Source organism: Babylonia areolata, chromosome 24, assembly GCF_041734735.1.
Source record: "Babylonia areolata isolate BAREFJ2019XMU chromosome 24, ASM4173473v1, whole genome shotgun sequence".
NCBI lineage: Eukaryota > Metazoa > Mollusca > Gastropoda > Neogastropoda > Buccinidae > Babylonia > Babylonia areolata.
Genome location: NC_134899.1, coordinates 7372973 through 7393002, shown reverse-complemented (window position 1 = coordinate 7393002; position 20030 = coordinate 7372973). Strand labels below are relative to the sequence as shown.

General features: G+C 42.0%; 1 protein-coding gene across 1 annotated transcript in view; it reads left to right on the top strand.

The window, feature by feature from the left end:
• LOC143298893 (sodium channel and clathrin linker 1-like) overlaps window positions 1-20030 on the top strand; it is a 46945-nt gene that overhangs the window by 10974 nt on the left and 15941 nt on the right. The window contains exons 7-16 of the mRNA XM_076611912.1: window positions 3776-3847; window positions 4958-5008; window positions 5552-5622; window positions 7093-7183; window positions 8398-8489; window positions 9962-10048; window positions 11557-11647; window positions 12576-12674; window positions 13838-13909; window positions 16850-16924. Of these exons, the coding sequence (XP_076468027.1) occupies window positions 3776-3847; window positions 4958-5008; window positions 5552-5622; window positions 7093-7183; window positions 8398-8489; window positions 9962-10048; window positions 11557-11647; window positions 12576-12674; window positions 13838-13909; window positions 16850-16924 (801 nt within the window). The remainder of the gene's footprint in view (window positions 1-3775; window positions 3848-4957; window positions 5009-5551; window positions 5623-7092; window positions 7184-8397; window positions 8490-9961; window positions 10049-11556; window positions 11648-12575; window positions 12675-13837; window positions 13910-16849; window positions 16925-20030) is intronic.

The window sequence follows — 20030 nt, the reverse complement described above, 5'->3', positions numbered from 1 at the left end:
TGTTGTATCTATCTGACCTTAGAGATCAAACTGATCATGTGATAAGTGTTTACCTACATGATCTGACAGATCAAACTGATCATGTGATAAGTGCTGACCTTAGATATCAAACTGATCATGTGATAAGTGCTGTATCTACCTGACCTTACAGATCAAACTGATCATGTGATAAGTGCTGTATCTACCTGACCTGACAGATCAAACTGATCATGTGATAAGTGCTAACCTGACAGATCAAACTGATCATGTGATAAGTGTTGTATCTACCTGACTTGTCAGATCAAATTGATCATGTGATAAGTGCTGTATCTACCTGACCTGTCAGATCAAACCGATCATGTGATAAGTGTTCTATCTACCTGACCTTACAGATCAAACTGATCATGTGATAAGTGCTGTATCTACCTGACCTGACAGATCAAACTGATCATGTGATAAGTGCTAACCTGACAGATCAAACTGATCATGTGATAAGTGTTGTATCTACCTGACTTGTCAGATCAAACACATCATGTGATAAGTGTTGTATCTACCTGACCTTACAGATCACACTGATCATGTGATAAGTGTTGTATCTATCTGACCTTAGAGATCAAACTGATCATGTGATAAGTGTTTACCTACATGATCTGACAGATCAAACTGATCATGTGATAAGTGCTGACCTTAGATATCAAACTGATCATGTGATAAGTGCTGTATCTACCTGACCTTACAGATCAAACTGATCATGTGATAAGTGCTGTATCTACCTGACCTGACAGATCAAACTGATCATGTGATAAGTGCTAACCTGACAGATCAAACTGATCATGTGATAAGTGTTGTATCTACCTGACTTGTCAGATCAAATTGATCATGTGATAAGTGCTGTATCTACCTGACCTGTCAGATCAAACCGATCATGTGATAAGTGTTGTATCTACCTGACTTGACAGATCAAACTGATCATGTGATAAGTGTTGTATCTACCTGACCTGTCAGATCAAACTGATCATGTGATAAGTGTTGTATCTACCTGACCTGTCAGATCAAACTGATCATGTGATAAGTGCTGTATCTATATGACATGGCAGATCAGACTGATATATATATATATATATATATATAGAGAGAGAGAGATACAGATACAGATACAGATATATTTTATATAGATATAGATAGATCGATAAAGATAGACCTATAGATAGATAGAGATAGAGAGAGAGATATGTACACACACAAACACGCACACACACACACACACACACACATATACATGCACAATGCCCTCTCACCCAGTTGTATACACATATACAGCCAAACATACATGCATGCAAAGGCATATTTGTATGCACGTACACTCATTCAGAAAAATATGAACACACAAACAGGCACAGACTTACACACATATGCGTGCGTGCGTGCCCGCACACACACACACACACACTCACACACACACACACACACACACACACACACACACACACACACCACTACCACCACCACCACATTACTCCCATCATGACTACATAGCACAACCAAAAAAAAAAAAAAAAAAAAAAAGAAGAAGAATAGGCTTACTCTTAGCAGTTGCCATACAACTTACAAGTTATAATTATCAACACCTGAGCTGTAAATGATGACAGGTGAGAAGACGTCGGTGTTGAGGTAATTGATGTCCTTTGCAATGTATTGTGTGTGTCGGTAACGACTGGCATTGGCTGTTCTGACAGTGGATTTAACATTGTTTATGTTTTGCATTAAGAGCAGTAAATCCTTACTATGCATATACACGTGTATGCACACACACATGCACACACATTCTGACAAAATATGCATTGTGTGCCCAGTTAAATTTTATGGTAAATGATATCATATAAAATGGTGCACTGAGGTATGTTTTCATGTGTGCATGTTTGTTTTCATGTTTGCGCGCGCGCACACACACACACACACACACACACACCCACCCACCCACCCACCACCACCCCCCTCCTCCCCCCCCTCCCACACACACATACACTCACTCACTCACTCATTCACATACAACATATACACATGCACAATCACACACGCATACACATAAACACACACGCAAACACACAGACACAGACACATACACAGACACACAAATACACAGACACACACCAGATACGGAAACACACACATACACACATACTCACAGACATGCGAACACGCACATAGACATCAACGTGAAGTTTTAATTGCTTGACACAAAATGCTGCCCCATTTATATATCCATTATCACTCTTCTTTCCTCCCAAACCAGCACCCTTCACCTGAACTTGGGCCACATTTCCTGCACACACACACACACACACACACACACACTCTCTCCCTCTCTCTCTCTCTGTCTCTACACATTCACACACTGGGCACAACACTACAGTCTTCTACACCACTACACCACCACCCGTCCTTCCCCTAAACCATACCCCTCCTGTCCACACCTCTCCACCTACGTTTTCCACCCTTCTAATTGAATCCCTTCTTCTCACTGTGACCGTCACTTCTTCTCAGACCCATCTCTCTCATGTATCACGTGTGTCCCTGTGTCTGGCAAAGTATGCACTATGAGCGACACAAACTGTGGACCATCTTCTGATGCTGAAGTAAGCTGATGACACCCACCGGATAAAGTGAATCACCAGAGAGAAAAGAGTTTACACTGAGGTCTTGCAGAAAGTTCTCTGGTTTATTTTTGAGGTTGAGTAAAAAAAAAAAAAAGAAGGGAAAAAAAAGGGTTTCAGATAAAAAAAAAAGAAAAGAAAAAAAAGTGGGAACAGTTGTGTTGTCAGAGCAAGAGTAGTTTGGATGTACTTCAAAAAAGATTATGTTAGTATTTTACTTTAAAAGATTATTTACTTTCAGTGCCCTTCCACAAAGGAGAGTGTTTATTTTGGAAGTTTATTTGCTTTTGATATTGCCTGTCTTTTATTTTCTTTCAAATCAGACCAGCTCTTTTAATGGTGCCTTGTCACCTTTTGCTTCCCATTGTGGGTGGTTTGAATGGACTCACGACTTGAGTTGACAGGTGGATAGAGTGATGGCAACAGACTGCACAAGATTGCTTTTGTTTTAATTATGTTAAATGCCAGATGAATATACAGTTTTGATAGGTGCCATCAATGCACAGATCATTCTCTGTTTTTTTTTTTTGTAGTGCTGCCCCATCATCCGCACAGTTTCAGTGGCAATACTCCGAAGCTGCTTATCCTGAGTGCACTGCACACAGACACAAGCGGGTTTGTCTGCCGCAGCCTCAGTGCTGGCAGTCCACGGGGAACTATCTGTGTGGAGTGATGACGTGATGGCCTAGAGGTAACCCGTCCGCCCAGGAAGCAAGAGAATCTGAGCGAACTGGTTCGAATCACACCGGCAGTTGCCAGTATTTTCTCCCCCTCCACCAGAACTTGAGTGGTGGTCTGGACGCTAGTCATTCAAATGAGACGATAAACCGAGGTCCCATGTACAGCATGCATTTAGTGCATGTAAAAGAACCCACGGCAACAAAAGGGATGTCTCTGGCAAAATTCTGTAGAAAAATCCACTTCGATAGGAAAACAAATAAAATTGCAGGCAGAAAAAAAGAAAAGAAAAAAAAAGGGTGGCACTGTCAGTGTAGCGACGCGCTCTCCCTGGGGAGAGCAGCCCGAATTTCACACAGAGAAATTTGTTGTGACTAAAAGAGTGATACAAATACAAATATAAATACAATATCAGGTCAACAGGGAGGCCAGAGACCAGACTAAAACTGATTCTTGATTTGCAGGAAAAGGAAGCTTGTCAAGAGAAATGGCGGGAAGCAACGCAGGAACTGGATCGAGTGGAGGCAGAGATGCAGGTGTGTAGTTTGCGTTGTGCTGTTTTGCTACGGTGTAGTCCATGAAGGTAACATTGACAGCACATGAGGCTGTGTAAATAAGAGTGTTTATCGTTTGGAAACGTGCTGTGTCTTTCTGTATGCACTAGTACAAGAATTTGATAACTTAGAATAGTGTTATCCTCACTGAGTATTCTGTGGAAACTTTTTCCTCTGGATATCTTTCTTTCTCGAACTAGGAGACAAGATTGTACTGGCTGTTTGTGCTGCAACCTTAGGGGTGAGTTGGCCTTTGGGGACCATCCCAACACCAACTGTGCTAAAGCCCTCTTGGCCAAGAGAGTAGGGTTGAAACTTGGGCAAGACACTGTCCAATATAATCAGATTTATAGCACAAAAAGTTGGGGCAGCATTTGCCTCCTCTGCTGTTCTGATGGTCATAGTCAGACATCCATCCATCCACCCACACACCCATCCATCCACCCATCCATACATATTGATTGTTTACCTGATTGACTGACTGACTTCACAAAATCACAAGATCATAATCAAGATAATTTATTGTCCTTAAAAGGAGATGCTTGGTGTGGTGGCACACAGTTAAATCCTATATAGTACAAATATAGACATACATAAGCCTTTCAGCTGATTTACATACGCTCTGAAACACACAATCTCAGCTGCATCAAATACCCAAGCGCCCACCATCAGTCTCCATTTCACACTTGTTATGAAAAAATTACTAAAAACATGTAAAACGACCTTCAAATATAAACAAGTAGGTTACAATGATAAATAATCCTGTAAATCAAGGAGAGTTTATAACATAGATAAATGATTAAATAATCAAATATGTAAATAAATGACAACAACAGTTAAAGTAACAACAACAACAATAATAATAATAATAAGAAGAAGAACAACAACAACAGTAACAATAATAAAAACAACAGTGATACTACTACTACTACCACCAGTAATGATAATAATGAATGAATGAATGAATAAATTAAGACTCTTTGCCCCATACTAGAAACTTATTTATGTATCCATTCATGTATTTTGATGTGAATACTTGCCTGTGATCAAAGTGAGGGCATGTGTACAGTGTTGTCTGTGTGTCTTGGCCAGGCTCTGAAGGAGAGTCGACAGTGGAAGACGGTGGAGAAACAAGCACACGATGTGAGTCATCTGATAACGGCAGAGAGAGAGCTGCCACTGGTCTTGTGGAAGCTGTGATTTAGCTTACGAGTCATCTTACGAGATGTTGGTATTGAGTGTGGTTGCAATAGATATGAATAGGATGAGCACTTCACTCGTTTAAAAAAAAAAAAGTTCACTGCATTGATGATACGCTAAACTGTCAAGTCATTGGTAAGCTTTTGTGTTTGGTTTTGTAACATGAATATAAAAAATATATATATATATACACTCTTTTATGGCATTTTAAGTACAGCTTATTTCTAATGTCATCTAAAAAAATACTTCCAGACATGATTAGATTGAGAACATAAATGCATGAGAATATTATTATGAAAACAGGCAAAGTAATTCATTCAGTTGGTGTCAGTCCCCAGTTCTTCTACAGAAATCTTCATTGGTGTGTGTGTGTGTGTGTGTGTGTGGTGTGTGTGTGTGTGTGTGTGTGGTGTGTGTGTGTGTGTGTGTGTGTGTGGTGTATGTGTGTGTGTGTGTGTGTGTGTGTGTGTGTGTGTGTGTGTGCAGATCAAAGAGCAGTACACACAGAGTGTCACTGTTCTCAACACGGAGATGGACACACTGCAGTCTGATCTCAGGTACTTTGGGGTTGTTTTTTTTTACCACTTTCACATACATGTCCCTACAAACACATGCATGCATGCGCATACATACACACATACATGCACATACACACATGCGTGCATGTGTGCACACTTACATGCACATGAATAGTGCTTTAGCGCAATAACGTGTGTTTATTCATAACTTTTCTTATTGAATGAATTCGGTTATCCCATTTGGGGGGATAGTTGGGGGAGGGTTGAGTGTGCATGGAAAACAAAAATCAAAACATGAAAATCACATACATTTTCACACTCAGTGCATGCACTTTACACATGTAAAGGATTCATGGCAGCTGTATTTGTGCATTAGAGTCATATGTTTGACTCACAACTTGCTGAGTAGTGAAACTTGACTATCTAGCATTGCTTACAAGTAAAACTGCCCTCAAACTGTCAGTAAAGACATGCTGAACATTTCATGAAGACATAATTATGTGTTCTACCTTACAATTCATTTTCAGTCGGGTGAATGAAGATATGTTATTCTGTCCTGTTGTATTGTATTGCATAGTTTATATTTGTGTTTTTTTTTTAAAGTTGAGCAACTGGTCTGATTACATGCAGTGACTGCCTCAGCAGTGGTCTGTAGCTTAGGGAGGAATGAGACGGCATTCCAATAAACAAATAATAGACATGTGTTGCATTGTTTTTATGTGCAGAGCATTCCAATAAACAAATAATAGACACATGTTGCATAGTTTTTATGCGCAGAGCATTCCAATAAACAAATTATAGACACATGTTGCATGGTTTTTATATGCAGAGCATTCCAGTAAACAAACAATAGACATGTGTTGCATTGTTTTTATGTGCAAAGCATTCCAATAAACAAATAATAGACACATGTCGCATGGTTTTTATGTGCAGAGCATTCCAGTAAACAAACAATAGACATGTGTTGCATTGTTTTTATGTGCAAAGCATTCCAATAAACAAATAATAGACACATGTTGCGTGGTTTTTATGTGCAGGGCATTCCAATAAACAAATAATAGACACATGTTGCATTGTTTTTATGCGCAGAGCATTCCAGTCAACAAATAATAGACATGTGTTGCATTGTTTTTATGTGCAAAGCATTCCAATAAACAAATTATAGACACATGTCGCATGGTTTTTATGTGCAGAGCATTCCAGTAAACAAATAATAGACACGTGTTGCATTGTTTTTATGTGCAGAGCATTCCAGTAAACAAATAATAGACATGTGTTGCATGGTTTTTATGTGCAGAGCATTCCAGTAAACAAATAATAGACACATGTTGCATGGTTTTTATGTGCAGAGCATTCCAGTAAACAAGCAACAGGCATGTGTTGCATTGTTTTCATGTGCAGCGTATTCCAGTAAAACAACAGACATGTTTTAGATCATTTTTATCTGTAGAGCTTTCCAGCAAACACACAATAGACACCATGCGATGCATTGTTGTTTTTTGTGCTCAGACAGGTGCGTCAGGAGCTGGCGGAGTCACAGAGGCAGGTGTCGGAGCTGAAAAAATCCAACTACAGCTTGCAGCAACAGCTGGCCAGAAGGGTAAATGGCCCTGCCTCTGTCTGTCTGTCTGTCACTGGTCGTGTTTCTCTGTTTCTCCATCTGTCTGTTTCTGTTTCGATTTTGATTTCTTTAAAATGCTTGTACCTTGCCCCCCCCCCTGCCCCCCCCAACCCTCCCTCCCCCCACCTCTCTCTCTCTCTATCTCTGTCTCTCTCTCTCTCTCTCGTTTACGCCTCTTTGTCTATCTTTGTCTGCTTCCATCAGGTCTGCCTGTCTCTCTATTTCTTCACCCAGTCTTTCTTTCTTTCTCTCTCTTTTTTCTTTCTTTTTCTACCTTTCATTCTTACTTTCTCTCACCTCCATAAATGTATTATTTGTATATTTGTACATGTCTTTGTACCATTCATATGTGCTGTTGATGTATTGAATTATGTTATGTACATGTTTTACTTTTGTTGTTGTTGTTGTTGTTGTTGTTCTTGGAAGGGTGGGTGGATGGGGGAGCAGGAGAAATGTTCTTCTTTTTTTTTTTTCTTTTTTGTGTGTGAAGAATTTGCTTTTGTGCATGCAGTTTTCTTACTCCCCCCACCCCCACCCCCACCCCCCCACCACCCCAGAAGGCCGGCCAGATGTATAAAAAAAAAAGCAATTGTGCTTATTCCCTTACCCTTGTGAAATAAAATTTTGTGCGTTTCATTTGTTCTTTCGTTCTCTCTCTTTCTCTCGCCCCCCCCCCACCCCCCCTTCCTAGGTCCTGTGTCTTTGAGTCAGTGACACGATGTCAGAGCAGAGTCAGAAACCAGTTTTATATTCTTTTGTAAACTTGTGTTTGTGTGAAAGCCTTGAATACTTTTTTTTGTGTGGTTGTTTTTGGGTTTTTTTGTGCAATTGCTGGCAAAAATCTCACTTCTGCCCCAGAGTCCTGTGAGTGTTCTTGGAATCTCCAGTTAAATAAAAATGTTTCCCTGTATATCTGGGCACCCTCCTCCAACTCCTCACCCCCACTTACACATCCACCACCACCACCACCGCCACTACCACCGCCCTACCCTCCACCCTTCTCCCTTCTGTCCCCCACCCCCACCCCTCCCACATGCCCCCATCCCCCTCCCCAAAAAAAACAAAAAAGAAAACAGGGTATCAAAAAACCCAAACAGAAAACACCACCACCACCACCGCCGCCACCACCCTTTCACCCCCATGTTCAAATGTAAGCATTTGATCTTAGTGTGCGTAGTGCAATGTGTGGGCAGGATGAAGAGAGGGCAGAGGTCATCTTCAAGGAGAACGTGGCTGACAGCAGAATGGCGGAGGTTCAACGCATCATGGAGGACCTCAAGCAACGGTAAACGGGATATATTTTTCTGTTCTGTCGTCACGATGGCTCAGAGAGCTGGAGAGTGCTGTGTGTGTGTGTGTGTGTGTGTGTGTGTGTGTGTGTGTGTGTGTGTGTGTGTGTTCTTCAGTTTAATCAGTGTTGTTTCTCAAGAGAGAGTGCTCTGTGTGTGTGTGTGTGTGTGTGTGTGTGTGTGTGTGTGTGTGTTCTTTCTTCAGTTTAGTCAGTGTTGTTTTTCAAGAGTGAGTGCTGTCTGTGTGTGTATGTGTGTGTGTGTGTGTGTGTGTGTGTGTGTGTGTGTGTTCTTTCTTCAGTTTAATCAGTGTTGTTTCTCAAGAGTGAGTGCTGTCTGTGTGTGTGTGTGTGTGTGTGTGTGTGTGTGTGTGTGTGTGTGTGTGTGTGTGTGTGAGTTCATTCTTCAGTTTAATCAATGTTGTTTCTCAAGAGTGAGTGCTGCCTCTGTGTGCGAGTTCATTCTTCAGTTTAATCAGTGTAGTTTCTCTACAAGTGATATTTGACGAGGAAATAAAGAAAAGGAATGTTAGATCTTCATGTGTTGCGTGTGAGCGTAAGTGTATGTGTACGTGTATGGGTGCGTGTGTGTGTGTGTGTGTGTGTGTGTGAGTAAAAACTTGTACTGCTATCCCAGTAACTCACATTTTCACTTTCTGTGCACTTGATTAAATAAAATACTCCATTTTGGGGACAAGCATAGGAGGAACAGCAGACTGCCAGTTCACATGAAGTCATGAAATAGCATCCTGTAATTGTAGAACAGCAGCAATGGCTTTGTGATTAATCAGATATTTTATTTTAGCCTTGTTGTGAGAGATACATTCATCAGTTCCAGACACACACACACACACACACACACTCTCTCACTCACACACACACACACACACACACACACGTGTGTGTGCATGCATATGCACGCACGCATGCACTCACACATGCATGCACGAATGCACAAACACACGCACTCAACTTTTGACAACAATCAATACAGACAGTAAAAAAGCATGAAAAATCAAACAAAAAGCAAAGAAAAGAAAAAAAAAAAAGGAAAAAGGAGTTTAACCCTTTCACTGCCAAGCTCACATTTATGCACAGGCGTGGTAGAGGACCCATGTCACTGAAAGGTTACCATTCATTGGTCTGTTATTCATGAACCTACTGCTCTTAATGTTAGGTGGTAGGATAGGCCATATTTTCTATACATCTGAGGGGGAATCCCCAGCTATTCTTAGCCACTGTCTTTTCTGTAATTTTTTACACTAAATTGACTGGTGGTGAAAGGGTTAAGCAAACAAACAAAAAAGGAAAATTTTCGAAGTTGCACCACATGGAACAACAGTTCCCAGAAACGCTCAGAACTGAAAGTCAGGGAGAGAAACAAAAACACAGACTGTACATGGTGCATGGCTCCCTCGTGTTTGATAAAGATTTTGTCTTTGTCTTGTCTTGTCTTGTCTTGATTTCAGAGTGGTGAACGCCAGTCGAGAGGCTGAGGAGAGCAGGCGAGAGAAATCGCTGGCCGAAGCACGACTGACAGAACTCAATCGCCGACTGTAAGTATGACATGCCAGGCCACAGCAGTGTCACCATTTGATGTTAACCTTTTTTTTTCACCATTGGTTTGTGTAGCATGGGTGGAAGTATTTCCTTTGTTTCTGTCAATTTTTGCAGAACCAGACTAAGTGAGGAGGAATTTTGTTTAATGTCCCATCACACATATATTTTGTTAAAGTATTAATGTATACATTTGAGTATTATCTGTTAAAAGGGGTGGGGGATGTGAATGAATGGAGAGTTGGGGGAAACTGGGCAAATGAGGGTGAAATGAGGGTGAAATCTGAAAAAAAAAATCTAAATACAATTACAGGAAATTACTTAAAGGACTTCGTAAAAGAGAAGTCGTTAAACAAACAACTGAGTGAGCTTGTTCCTTGGACTGGGAATCACCACCATGTCTCCCTGAACAATATAGTCACCATGAATCTGCCAGCACCGGTGGAATTAACTCAATAGTGGAGACACACATGCTTCAGTTTGGCCACTGACACAAAAGTGTTATTTAAACAAACTCACACACAATCGGTCAGTGTTGGACACATTCAAGTTAGGGAAATCCATTTAGGAACATCAAACTGTCATTTGCAAACATATGTTACTTCCCGTAAAAGTGTTACAGTCTCAGTAAAACTTGCGAGATTCTTCCGTTTAAATGTACGCAGAGCAGCTTCGACCCTGAAGTCGTGCTGTGCGTGTGGTTCGTCCGTCGGGATCGACGAGGACCATCTAGTCATCCTAGGGGTGGGTGGGTTGGGCTCTGTGGGTGCGCAGATGACTGGTCAGGCCAGTCCACGCCCGGAAGGTTCTGACGCAGTGTGGACAGGGGATGGTGGCGGCTGTCGGGGACTTGCTGTGCGTACAAGTATGCAGAAGAATGCAATTGATACGAAATTATCAAAATGGTATGAAAAGGAGGGAAAATCAAAACGAAAGTCATTCTGAGAGAAGTTTGAAGGGCTACTTTTTTCTTAAACCGTTTGTCTGTTGCACCTGTCTTTCTAAAGGACAGCAGAATTTGGGACAGTTTTCTCCCTTCCTGATGTTTGTATTACAAACATGAATCTGGAGTCTGTAGTTTGTATTTCTCTTTTTCTTATCACAACAGATTTCTCTGTGTGAAATTTGGGCTTTTCTGCCCAGGGAGAGTGCATCGCTACACTGAGAGCGCCACCCATTTTTTGTGTGTTTTTTTCTGTGTGCAGTTTTATTTGTTTTTCCTATCAAAGTAGATTTTTCTACAGAATTTTGCCAGGAACAACCCTTTTGTTGCCGTGGGTTCTTTTATGTTCGCTAAGTGCATGCTGCACACGGGACCTCGATTTATCGTCTCATCCGAATGACTAGCGTCCAGACCACCACTCAAGGTCTAGTTGAAGGGGAGAAAAAAATATCGGCGGCTGAGCCGTGATTCGAACCAGGGCGCTCAGATTCTTTCGCTTCCTAGGTGGACATGTTACCTCTAGGCCATCACTCCATGAAGGCAGCCAGCGGTGTGTGTGTGCAGAATGGACACAGAGCAGCGTGAGAACGAAGCCGTCCACCAAGTCAGGGAGGCCATCACACTGGCAGAGACTTCTGTGCTGGAGAAAGATCAGGTAACAGACTGGTGTGTAGTGGAGTGCCGTGTGGTGTGGTGTGTTGTTTTTTTTTTAATGTTGTTTTGATGTGGTTGTGTTGTGTTATGTGCTGTGCTCTGTTGTACTGTGTTGTGTTGTACTGTGCTCTGTGTTGTACTGTGCTGTGTGTTGTGTTGTGTTGTACTGTGTTGTGTTGTACTGTGCCATGTTGCACTGTGTTGTATCGTGTTGTGTTGTGATGCTCTGTGCTGTGTTGTACTGTGCTGTGTTGTACTGTGCCATGTTGCACTGTGTTGTATTGTGTTGTGTTGTGATGCTCTGTGCTGTGTTGTACTGTGCTGTGTTGTACTGTGCCATGTTGCACTGTGTTGTATTATGTTGTGTTGTGATGCTCTGTGCTGTGTTGTACTGTGCCATGTTGTACTGTGCCATGTTGCACTGTGTTGTATTATGTTGTGTTGTGATGCTCTGTGCTGTGTTGTACTGTGCTGTGTTGTACTGTGCTGTGTTGTACTGTGCCATGTTGCACTGTGTTGTATTGTGTTGTGTTGTGATGCTCTGTGCTGTGTTGTACTGTGCTGTGTTGTACTGTGCTGTGTTGTACTGTGCCATGTTGCACTGTGTTGTATTGTGTTGTGTTGTGATGCTCTGTGCTGTGTTGTGCTGTGTTGTCGGAAATTAAGACAAGTTCAGGTATTTGTGATCAGTTTTGCATTATTCTGACATTTCTGTTGTTTTGTATGTGGATCTTAAAACCTAAAATTGAAACTGTTTTAAAGTTTGCAAATGCTTTGTGTATTTTGCGTTTGATACCAATGAATCTGACTCGCATTATAATGTAATTCTTCATCTTTTTCTGCTTCTTCTCTTGATTATTTAAGAATAGGAAATAGCATGTAACTGAAGGGTTTAAAATGTGGATGCTGACTGTGGTGGGTACTGACAGGCAGAAATACAGATGCGACACAGAGACGAAGAGGTGACTCACCTCCAGGAAAGCCTCTCCAAAATCATCGACGAGGCTGGCGCACGCACACGGCAGGAGGTAAGTGATGTGTTGTGACTGGACAATTGTAGTAGTCAGGGTTATGTCAGAAAGAAAGGAAGGAAGAAAGAAGGGAGGATGGAAAGAGAAAAAACAAAACAAAACAACAAAAAAAACCCAATGAAAATTAAAGAGGAGTGGGCCAAAAAAGTGAATAAGAAAACACATTAATGAAAAAAAAGAAAAAAAAGAAGGAATAAGTAGACAGATAGAAGAAAGTAAATTAGATAAAGTTATGAGATAAAGAAATGTGAAGATCAGTAAATAACCAACTTAGCGAAATTGTATTAAAGAATTTTGTCTGTCAGAAGAGACAAATAAAGATTCAAATGAAGACAAGATTTTACATGACAGCAGCTACTACAGTATCAGCAGAAGAATGAAGCAAAATCACACACACACACACACACACTCTCTCTTTCTCTCTCTCTCTCTCTCTCTCTCTCTCACACACACACACACACACACACACACACACACACACACACACACTAAAAAAATATTAAAAAAGAAAAAAAAAAGTGAATAGCTTGAGCGTACTTCTTGAGCAGTGTTAAAAACATGTCTTTATGTTGTGTCTAGAATTGTACCATTTTGAATGAAGCAATGTACAGTGTTGAAAAGAAGAAAAAAAAAACTGATACAATGGATTGACTGTTTTGCTTTATGAGTGTGTGTGAAAGAAGGTGGCAGAATGGTTAAGACACTTATCTGCCAATACAGTGTCTGAGACAGTCTGGGTTTGAATCTCGGTCTCCCCCTTTCTCTCAAGTTTGACTGGAAAATCAAACTGAGACGATAAACGAGGCGCCCTGTGCAGCACACTCCTGGCGCACTGAAGAAGAACCCATGGCAACCTAGGTGTTGGCTAAGCTAAACTCTGCAGACAGAAATCCATTCTGTTAGGTACACAGATTTACATGCATGCACTCAAAACCTGACTACGCGTGTCGGGTTATGCTGCTTGTCAGGCATCTGTTAGGCAGATGCTGTGTAGCATATGTGGATATATGTGTATGTGATTTTTTATTGTCACAATCCATGCATGTTAGTTTTGAAAAGAAAACAGCTGAAATAAGGAACTGACTGTTTTACTTGATGAGTGTGTGTGTCCTTTTTGCCTCCGCCACAAACCATGCATGCCTGTGGTGTGTGTTGTCCAGGTGGATAACGTAAGGAAGCAGTGCAATGACCGTGTCACAAAACTAACGGAGGAGCTACACGCCTTGGAACTGGTCAGTGTCTTCTGCTGCTTCTTGTGTCTTCTCCCTGTTGTGACTGTCCTCTTCATTCAGATACGTGTGACAGGTTGTTTGGGATCTTCTTCTTCTTCTTCGTTCGTTTGTGGGCTGCAACTTCCACGTTCACTCGTATGTACACGAGTGGGCTTTTACGTGTATGACCGTTTTTACTCCGCCATGTAGGCAGCCATACTCCGTTTTCGGGAGTGTGCGTGCTGGGTATGTTCTTGTTTCCATAACCCACCGAACGCTGACATGGATTACAGGATCTTTAATGTGCGTATTTGATCTTCTGCTTGCGTATACACACGAAGGGGGGTCAGGCACTAGCAGGTCTGCACATATGTTGACCTGGGAGATCGGAAAAATCTCCACCCTTTACCCACCAGGCGCCGTTACCAAGATTCAAACTCGGGACCCTCAGATTGAAAGTCCAACGCTTTAACCACTCGGCTATTGCACCCGTCGGTTGTTTGGGATGATGCGGAAGGTTGATTTTTTTTTTTTTAAAGTTACGTTTGAGTTCAACATTGACACCCATCTCAGCTGATACAAGGCTGACATTGATAACCATCCCCGGAGGGTGGGATGAAAGACACCAGGCTAACGCTACATTGGAACCTCCAGAATGAGAACATATTAAGATGGGTTGTGAACATGTCAATTTTTATGTCCAGTGTCCATGATTTGAACCCACAACCTCGTGAATGCGATCTGGGTGCTCTACCATCTGAGCAAAACAGGTCGGCCAGTTTCTGATTTATTCAAACACAAACAACAAATCATATGCTAATTGAGATTCTATTTTGTATCATATATTGATTTGAAAGTTAAGAAGAGAGAAGAGTGAAGGTTTCTTGTAGAAAGTGGTCTGTTGACCGTGTGGTAGTGTTTGTGTCCATTTCTGTTGTGTCCATCACTCCCACGCCTCTCATTCTGAGTCCCCCATACATGGCCACACTCTAGTTCTTCTGTCGCAGTCCCATCATCAGCAGTCCACACAGAATCATCGGTGTTAGGTTGCCAGGAGACCACACGCGCCAGTAAAACCCTGCACTAGTGCTGAGTCACTTCGGTGGTATTCAGTAGTGTCTGTTCTGATTTAACGTACTTAGGACACCACCTACTAAGCCCCCTACTGACAACAATAATAGGGGGCTGCAATAATAGGGGCCAGCAGATCATTTTGTCAGTGGAGCAGCCAGGCAGTGTTCCTGTATTCCTCCAGTCCTGGGACATGATGATGCCAAGTTCCAGCTTGCTCAGAAGGGAGTATCTACATTCAGGACAGTTGATACATGCTGTACCACATGCGTCAAAGCACTGGGACTGGATTATATGTCGTAAATGTGTCTGTGTGAAATGGCCACAGGCAGACAGACAGAATGTGCACATGCACATGTGCTCACATGCTATGCACACACACACATACATGTTAGAGTGCACACACACATGCACACTGTCTCTCTGTCTCTCATGTTCTTGTCTTTTACTCACGTCCCAACCACATCACACACACACACACATACTCATGTATGCACACACACACACACACACACACACACACACACACACACACCCTTGAATTCTCATTATGTTCTTTCCTTGGGAAAAAAAAAAAAAAAAAAGAAGCAGATATGTAAATTTATGGCTGGGTGTCAATGAACATTTTGGCAGGTGGCCCACTAATCTCTGCGTCTCCATGCTTGTCCGGCATGTTCTTTTTGGCACACTGCACCCCCAAGATAATTCTCTGCATTCACACACACACACACACACACACACACACACACCTGTATTTGGCTTTTTCACAGCCCAGGTTTAGTTCTTGTTACCTTTGCTAAGGAGGTTGCAGTATATGTTCACACCTGTTCATGTGTTTGTCTTGTGTTTGTCTTGTCAACAGGATTATGCAAAACGCAAAACGTTGTGAACAAATATTCTGAAATTTTGTGGAAGTGTCGGCTGAAGGCCTAGGACTAATCAGTAAACTTTGGGTGGTTATACAGATTGGTTTTTGGCTGCAGGGGATTTTTAAAGGATTTTTTGCCTGTAGGTGACGGGGCAAAAAGTAATACCCAGTATTTTTCAATGGTAAAAATGAGCCAGCTGGAAGGAGGCTTGGAGGTACGTACACTACATAGTGTCATCTGGTTACTGGTACAGATGTTCCTGTTCAGCTGTCTTTACTTGTTTCCTGTTCACAAGCCCAGCTCAGTTCTCATCATTAAGGAGAGATATTGAAGTTGCGAAATGAGGATGGCACTTTCCTTTTCACCGCATTTGAAAACATGTTTGTGCTTGCTTTTTAGACTATCATGTTAGCCTGCTTTTGGTTTTTACTTTGACAGGATATCAGGTTGTAGATTGCCAGCTGCCATCAGCTGAATTCAATGCTCCCTGTAGTCTGGAGCACTTTATGGAAGCTGGTTTTTTTTTTGGTTTTTTTTTGTTTTTGTTATTTTTTCAATAACTCCCCACCCCATCCAACTCCTCCTCACATCAAATCCCTCAGCATTCTCCACACCTGTTACATGTGTGTGTGTGTGTGTGTGTGTGTGTGTGTGTGTGTGTGTGTGTGTGCTGAAAAGAAAGAATGGGTGTATGTCTAAATCACCTTTGTAGTGAGTAGACAATAAAGCAATGAGAATAAGAATAAGAAGCACTTTATGAATGGATGAAATCTTTTGTTGTTGTTTTTCTATAAAAAAAAAAAAAAAAAAAAAATCAGGGATGTGTGGTTTACAATCCAAAGTGCCTTGCAGACAGAGCACGACAGTATGTCAGGTGTGTCCCTTCCTCCCTTCGTTTTCCCCCTTACCCCATCCATGTTTCCATCTGTTTTTTGTTGTTATCATTGACTATCTGGTTGGAATAGAATTGTAGACGTTGTGTATTGTGTTGTGTTGTTTTTTTTTTCTCCCCCCCTTACAGGACAGCACCGAGAGGCAGGCACAGCTGGAGCGTCTGCTGAGAGAGAAACGAGCTGTGGAGGCTGAGCTTCAGAGGGTAAAACACACAGTGTGCATAGCTCTTATGTGTTGCCAGTGCACAGCACGCAGTGTGCATAACTCTTATGTGTTGCCAGTGCTCAGCACGCAGTGTGCATAGCTCTTATGTGTTGCCAGTGCACACCACGCAGTGTGCATAGCTCTTATGTGTTGCCAGTGCACAGCACGCAGTGTGCATAGCTCTTATGTGTTGCCAGTGCACAGCACGCAGTGTGCATAGCTCTTATGTGTTGCCAGTGCACAACACACAGTGTGCATAGCTCTTATGTGTTGCCAGTGCACACCACGCAGTGTGCATAGCTCTTATGTGTTGCCAGTGCACACCACGCAGTGTGCATAACTCACATGTGCTGCCATTAAACAGCATGCAGTGTGCATAACTTGCATGTGCTGCCGGTACGTAACACGCAGTGTGCATAACTCACACTAACTGATGCCAGTACACAGCACGCAGTGTGCATAACTCACACTAACTGATGCCAGTACATAGCATGCACTGTGCATAACTCACATGTGCTGCCATTACACAGCATACAGTGTGCATAACTCACACTAACTGATGCCAGTACATAGCACACACTGTGCATAACTCACATGTGCTGCCATTACACAGCATACAGTGTGCATAACTCACACTAACTGATGCCAGTACACAGCACGCAGTGTGCATAACTCACATGTGCTGCCATTACACAGCATACAGTGTGCATAACTCACACTAACTGATGCCAGTACACAGCACGCAGTGTGCATAACTCACACTAACTGATGCCAGTACATAGCACGCACTGTGCATAACTCACATGTGCTGCCATTACACAGCATACAGTGTGCATAACTCACACTAACTGATGCCAGTACATAGCACGCAGTGTGCATAACTCACACTGACTGATGCCAGTACACAGCATGCACTGTGCAAAACTCACATGTGCTGTCATTACACAGCACGCAGTGTGCATAACTCACATGTGTTGCCAGTGCACAGCACGCAGTGTGCGTAACTCAGATGTGACTCCAGTACATAACGCACAGTATGCAAAACTCAGATGTGTGAAACCAAGGCACAGCACAAAGCTGTTAATTCTCCAGCACTCACCCCAGTGTCTATCAGCTCAGTTTGTATGTATAACGAAAGAGGCAGGAAGGGGTGTAGGGGTGGGGGGTAGAGGGGGGCGGGGGGGGAGGGGGGGGGGAGGGAGAAAGATTGGTCAGGAATGGTTCATGTCATCAGTAAGGTTTTCATGGCCTAGAGTGATGGCCTAGAGGTAACGCGTCCGCCTAGAAAGCAAGAGAATCTGAGGGCGCTGGTTCGAATCACGGCTCAGCCGCTGATATTTTCTCCCCCTCCATTAGACCTTGAGTGGTGGTCTGGACGCTAGTAATTCGGATGAGATGATAAACCGAGGTCCCGTGTGCAGCATGCACTTAGCGCACATAAAAGAACCCACGGCAACAAAAGGTTTGTTCCTGGCAAAATTCTGTAGAAAAAATCCACTTCGACAGGAAAAACAAATAAAACTGCACGCAGGAAAAAATACAAAAAAATGGGTGGCGCTGTAGTATTGCCACACGCTCTCCCTGGGGAGAGCAGCCCAAATTTCACACAGAGAAATCTGTTGTGATAAAAAGGAATACAAATACAAATACAAATTCCTGTAAAGCGCCCTGCACTCTTAGAGGGGAAAGGGAGCTCTACAGACGTACTTGATTATTTGTTATTATTGTTATCATTTCTGTTATTGTTATTATCATTCATTATAATTTAAAAAAAAAAAATCATTATCATAATTATTGTTATAGTGTTCATAACTCACATGTTACCTGATGCACAATACTCACAGCACATTAGTTACCGCTAGACAGCTTATGTCACATGAGATGTAAAAAAGAAAGAAAAAAAGAAAAAAAAAGAAAAGAAAAACACATACACACAAAACACAAACTTTTCACACATACTATACACCTGTGTCACCTGTACAGGTGAACCGTGAAGGCAACAAACTACCTCACTACATCATCTTTTTACTTTTCACACATACCATACACCTGTGTCACCTGTACAGGTGAACCGTGAAGGCAACAAAACTACCTCACTACATCATCTTTATACTTTTCACACATACCATACACCTGTACAGGTGAACCGTGAAGGCAACAAACTACCTCACTACATCATCTTTATACTTTTCACACATACCATACACCTGTACAGGTGAACCGTGAAGGCAACAAACTACCTCACTACATCATCTTTTTACTTTTCATACATACCATACACCTGTACAGGTGAACCATGAAGGCAACAAACTACCTCACTACATCATCTTTATACTTTTCACACATACCATTCACCTGTACAGGTGAACCGTGAAGGCAACAAACTACCTCACTACATCATCTTTATACTTTTCACACATACCATACCATACACCTGTGTCACCTGTACAGGTGAACCGTGAAGGCAACAAACTACCTCACTACATCATCTTTATACTTTTCACACATACCATACACCTGTGTCACCTGTACAGGTGAACCGTGAAGGCAACAAACTACCTCACTACATCATCTTTATACTTTTCACACATACCATACACCTGTGTCACCTGTACAGGTGAACCGTGAAAGCAACAAACTACCTCACTACATCATCTTTTTACTTTTCACACATACCATACACCTGTGTCACCTGTACAGGTGAACCGTGAAAGCAACAAACTACCTCACTAAATCATCTTTGTACTTTTCACACATACCATACACCTGTGTCACCTTTACAGGTGAACCGTGAAGGCAACAAACTACCTCACTACATCATCTTTTTACTTTTCACACATACCATACACCTGTGTCACCTGTACAGGTGAACCGTGAAGGTTACAAACTACCTCACTACATCATCTTCATACTTTTCACACATACCATACCATACACCTGTGTCACCTGTGCAGGTGAAAAGTGAAGGCAACAAACTACCTAACTATATCATCTTTATACTTTTCACACATACCATACACCTGTGTCATCGCTACAGGTGAACCGTGAAGGCAACAAACTACCTCACTACATCATCTTTATACTTTTCACACATACCATACACC